This window comes from Pygoscelis adeliae, unplaced genomic scaffold (genome assembly GCF_000699105.1).
Source record: "Pygoscelis adeliae isolate BGI_AS28 unplaced genomic scaffold, ASM69910v1 Scaffold166, whole genome shotgun sequence".
Lineage (NCBI taxonomy): Eukaryota > Metazoa > Chordata > Aves > Sphenisciformes > Spheniscidae > Pygoscelis > Pygoscelis adeliae.
Window position 1 is genome coordinate 3,094,048 of NW_008825156.1, and position 5,800 is coordinate 3,099,847.

The 5,800-nt window shown below is 40.4% G+C and overlaps 1 protein-coding gene across 1 annotated transcript in view; it reads left to right on the forward strand.

Moving 5' to 3' along the window:
* Window positions 1-5,800, forward strand: part of TPH1 (tryptophan hydroxylase 1) — a 28,089-nt gene that overhangs the window by 15,405 nt on the left and 6,884 nt on the right. Inside the window, exons 3-4 of the mRNA XM_009328607.1 lie at window positions 3,765-3,902; window positions 4,867-5,050. Of these exons, the coding sequence (XP_009326882.1) occupies window positions 3,765-3,902; window positions 4,867-5,050 (322 nt within the window). The remainder of the gene's footprint in view (window positions 1-3,764; window positions 3,903-4,866; window positions 5,051-5,800) is intronic.

A 5,800-nucleotide genomic window follows, 5' to 3' on the forward strand; every position in this document is an offset into this window, starting at 1 on the left:
GGGCTCCGGGCTGAGCGGCCCTGGGCGCGGCGGCCCTGGGCGCAGCGCTGCGAAGGGGGGGCCGGTCCTGGCTTGCGGGGAAAATGTCGCTTCTGTGAAGTTACAGCTCTGCCGCCTCGCTGTTGCGGTTCTCGGAGCGGTGGTTCTGGGGGAAAAGGGGAGCTTTCTGGCCAGGGTTACCTGGAGAGCGGTGATTGCCCTGGGACGCTCCTCTGGCATCGGTGGGAGTGCTCAGTGCCGCTGGGATTGGGATGGGGCTGATTTGTGCTGCTGGGTTTGGACAGAAGGGGGCAAAAAAGTGGTAAATTTCAAATAGGAGCAAATGAAATTAAGGTAGAACAAAAGTTACTTCTGGTACGTCATTGCTTAGAAGATAGAGGGTGTGATATAGCCCGGAATAATCCACTACTGGGTTATTTCATGTTGCAGTGGGAATATGCTTAGTACATCAGAGAAGGTGAGATACAATCGGTGCTTATGTGTTGGCCACGCTTATTGATACTGTACAGTTTAAAACGTCAGTAAAATTCCTTGTGAAAACAAGAACGCTGACTGTAATGGAGTAAAGTTTCACAAAAGACTGTTTTGCCGTATGCCTCAGATCTTTGAAGCCAAATAAACTGTTCAGCACAGTTTTCTGTTTGGTGTCTGAGAACTAAATCTAAGGAAGACCTTTGGTACGGCTGAAAAACTTTCCTGTAATGGGACATCTAGTCACTCATAAGATCAAGTCTTCATCCTTTCCTACTAAGAAAGGACAGTGAGAAAGTAAGCAGCTACTTAAAGAGGGAAGAGGATATAAAATGCCTGTTGAGACTTTTTATCAAGTACTATTAATGGCAATCTGTATCAAATACATTTTCTGATTTTTTTTTTTTGATCTTCAATTTATGGCTCTAAAATGTGATTTCCTTTAGATGAGTATGTTTGGATACTTTTAAATCTTGGCTATCCATTAATATAAAGAATTAAAACACAAAATAAACACCCTCAAATATCTCTCTTGCAGAGAATATTCTTTGGGGAGGGGGAGAAAGGGAAGGTAATTGCAAAGGGCTCCAAAAGGAGCCATCTTTAACCAGAAGACACCTAAATATCTATCTGAATAAGGGCTTTAGAGTATCCCTGTGTTTGGATATTTTCATTAAGACTTGAGTCAGGTTGATGGGAAATCAGTTAATGATTTGCATCATTAATAATAAGCATCAATGCAATATTAATTCCCCTGCCTCCAAAAAGCTTAAATGTGTTACTACGCAAAGGAAAAGTGTCAGAGTTGATTAGAGTTGAGTTACTGATACAGAATAAAACGAAAGTGAAGGTGCAGCTGTTGTGGATGGGAATTATTTTTGTGTTACCATTTTCTTTTGTTGTCTTGCACCAAAATGGTTGCTGCGTTAATGCAGACCTATTTTCAGTCTATTTTTTAATTGAAAGCCAAAGATTAATGTTGGTTTAGGGTTAAAGGTGTATGTGGTGTGCATTTGGCATTGTAGGCATCTGAATTTCTCTTCTGCAACTTTTTTTCAAATTCAGAATTTAGAGGTAATTTTTAGAACTTAATGTAAGAACACACTACATCTTGTTGTATTTTCTTTGTTGGTCTCCTAAACATACTACTTTACAAATGTTGTTGCCTGATCTTAAACACAATGTTAGTTGAACTAGCAAAATACGAAATAGGAACACTGGTCTTCAATGCATGTAGTTTGTCCTAGCTGTGCACCTTGTAGTATTGCATGCAACTATGCCAAATCTCATCAGCTGATCTTGTCTTAAGTCAATGATTCTGAATGTGGAACCAGGCCAACGTGCTGACTATAAGCCATGTATATAAAACAGCCCAACAGTTTTTTGCCTTCAAAGACCACCACCTAACTCTATTTGTAACGGAGACTTCTTTGCATCCAGCTTCTTCTACAGCAGTATCATCTGGGTAGGATTTGGCTCATGCAAATGGCTATCTCTGCACTTGAGAAAACAACCAATAACCTATATGCAATTGTGGGGTTATTAGTTTTTTTCTTCTCTGCTTGGAGTGAGAAGAAAAACTCACCCTTGCTCAGTGCCTGTTCCTGGCTCTTGCGATCCTGATCTGACGATTGCTGAAGCGAGCTGTGAAACCTGCAGGCTGCTCAGCAGAACCCGGATCGGGCCCCGTCACCCACTTTCAGCAGTTCTGAATTTGATGTCTGGACTCAAGTTGATGGAGATCAGTGGCTTTGTTGGATCAGAAACAGTGTGATGGACTGACACTGTCGTCCAGGCTCATCGTATAGTGACAACTCGTTAGAGATGGGGACCAAGTCAGAAATCCAGCGATTATATTTCCATGAGCATCAGTGGGCTTTGGAGCAAGACCTCTTCCATGGGACACCACCTCTACACCCTAGAGAGCTCACAGCTAGCAACCTGCTTGAAACCTTTCTTAGAGCAGCATCAAATATCTGCCTTGTTGTAAACCACTCAATTTAAAATGAAGTAATTTCATTATTTTGTTAGGCAGGTTATCATCTTAATCTGAAAGATAAATGGGAACGTTTTGATAAAAGATAGGTACAATCTGGTTTTTATCTTTAAACTTACCTGTTATAGATAGAAATACTTAGCTGTACAGCATTATCCGTTTTAAAGAGGTTAAAGTTGGAGAGACTGTAGAAGGGAATCAACAGAACTGTTGCATTTTGATTGCATTTTTATTTTTGCTCTTTCCATTCCCGGTGAGTTGTCACCAGATAGTCGTATCTTTAAAAACTGTCAAATAAAAAAATAATTCCAAATAGCAATTATGTGCCTTCATTGTTCCTCTCCTCTTTCTCACTGGCTCCTTCAGAAACCTCACCTTTTTTGTTTCTTTTTGCAAGATTTGAAAACATATGAGAGACAGCCTTTGCTTCTAAGCCTTGTATTTTGTCTTTACTTTGCATTTTTTGCATTTTTAATTGTTTCTATATTATCTTTATTTATGGCCTGGCTACATGTGACTAAGAATATGGCCTGTGATATCCACTGATTTCAACAGTCAGAAGCATGATCACTAGTAATGTACAAAACCACGTGGTCCTACAGTGATGGTTGTCTGAAAATTTTTAGTGTGTGATTTAGGTGATTACGATAAGGGTTTGGCATGTGAATTAGGGGACCTGGCAGATGGAATAGCTTGGTTGTGGTTGATCAGGGTGGGACTGTCTCTATAGTCAACAGATTCTGGTCAGCACAAAGTTTTAACTCCTTAGGTTTTGTCTCCTTTCTCTGTAAAAGCAGTGCTTTACAGTTACGTAGTGAGAGAAAGGCAATGATTTTTCAGTTCTGATCTACTAAATTCTGATCCATCTTTTCCTATCTATATCCAGCGGGTTTTGGATTATTCCCTTTACCAATATTTATCGGATTTGCTAATAAGTATTTTGTTCAACTTATTATTTCTGCTAACATTTTATAGCTCCTTCCCCCCCACCCCCCAAAATACCAATGCTAATTATAAACTATACTTTGAAAACATTTTCTGCATCCTAGAGAATGACTAAAGATGTCTACAAAATCATTCAACTGAAAAAAAAAATCTCAGTATTTCATCCTCAGCTCTCACAGATTCTGTGTGCCTAACTTTATGCCTGTTACTGTGTAATGATTTAATTGGCACCTTTCCTTTTGTCATTGATCAGTCAAAGCACAATATTACCCCAAGACAAACTGAAATGTAAAACTTTACACTTTTTGCACTACTAGCCATTCAATAAAATTTTTTGTTTGTTTGCATTTAGTTAAATAAGTCAAATTACATGGTGATTGAAGATAATAAAGAGAATGAAGACCATGCGTCTGAAAGAGGAAGAACGGCCATCATTTTTTCCTTGAAGAATGAAGTTGGAGGACTTGTAAAAGCATTAAAACTCTTTCAGGTATGTGATAATCACATTGCTACAGCAGCTCTGTATTTTTAAATTGTAAGGATAGTTTTGGAAGACACTAGAATTAAATACATCCATTTATTAATGATGTGATTCCTAACCCGGCTCCCACTTTGCACCCAAAATTACCCACAAAGGCAAATTTATGTCTCAGAAATTAGATGCTGGCTGGCTAAAAATCTTCACAAAATGTATCACCTGCACCTACTAAAGACTGAGAGAGTTTTGTCTTTTCCCCTCATGAAAAGAGGATTGGCACTCACGGCATATAAGAGGTGGGTCTGAAGCTCCTGCCGATGGCAGGTAGACACTTGGGCTGCTGACCCACACTGGGTTGAGTCCGGTGCCCTTTGTCACCCTGCCTAGCCGGACTGAGGGTGACAGAGGAACTGCAATTGCACAACCACGCTCCTTCGATTGCTGGGCAGGTATTGTGCAAGGAATATGCACAGTGCCACTGTGCTTTGTCATCTGGCCCTGCGTGTCTTAGCCTGGGGTTTGCTCTGTGTTCCTGATACAAGACATATGATTAAATAATTTTTCAAATAAAAGTGAAATTTATGCCCTGAAAACTACTGCTTTTAAATCCCTTGCTTGCTTGTGAGATAATTATATGGTGACTTGATTGGCATTTTGGTGAATTTCTCCAGACCCAGTTGCTAATCAGCTTCCTATGGGAGGGATGAAAGAAAAAGGTCTATGAATTTAAACCTCCTGACTGTGTCTTTCTGTGCTTCCTGAATGTAAATAAAATTGAAAGAACACAGGTTCTCTTTCATTTTGTTCTGAATGGGAGGCTTTTTAAAATCAAATCATTTCCCCCCTCCAATAAGCAAACTGCTATCGAGAGATCCAATTAACTAAAATAGCTTCACAAAGGTGGTGAATATTCATATGATAAACAGATTTTAGTTTTTAGTCAGTCTGTTTGAAAACGTTACTTCTTGCAAAACAGGAGAAGCATGTAAATCTGGTACACATTGAGTCACGGAAGTCCAAGAGACGAAATTCTGAGTTTGAGATCTTTGTGGACTGTGACAGTAACAGGGAACAACTGAATGAGATCTTCCAGCTCCTGAAATCCCACGTCAGCGTTGTCTCTATGAACCCAACAGAACATTTCAATGTCCAGGAAGATGGTAAGTACAAAAGGCAGTTCTGATGAAAATACACTTCTCAATGTGTTGGTCTGAGATCTTCTTATGGTGTCCACATCTGCATTTGTGTAGTGTTTTCAATCAGTAGCTACGAGGTTTATGCTTCTGTGTTGTGAATGAATGTAGTTTGGTTGATATGTGCAGGGCTGTGTTGGCTGGTGTCACCTAGGAGTACAGGCTGTTTCAGGCTGGTGCAAATTGCATGTCCGTTATCTGTGCTCCCGTCCCTCCTCAGCACAGCACAACTGGCATGAATGGGAGTCCCTGCACTCGCACAGGCTGCCATGTAGGCAAAGTCTGAATGTGGGGCTTGGCTAGGGACTGTACACCGCGATGACAGAGGTATAATACTGACAGATCCCAGTTCAGTTCAGACACTGGTGAGAGTGGGAGAGGGATTCTGCAATTTTCTCATGTAGCTCTTGATTTAAATTTTTTTTTTTTACCACTTTTCATTATAACCGGTTATTTATATTAGTGTGAAAGAGGTGCCTTTTAACTTTAGGATGCTTCCCATCCTGTTTACCTTTGCTTCTAGTTAGAGATGCCTAAAGTTCAGGGCAGCAGGAGGTTGGTCCCGTGTATTTCTCAGCTACTGTGCTTGGCACAAGCTGGTAGGTAGGGGAAGGTGAGATCTGGTGTCTCTTGGATAAAAAAGGCTTGCTTTAGCCCCAAGTAAGGGGAATTTCAATCTAAACACTCTCCCTGTCCTTTTTAAGAAAACCAAAGAGC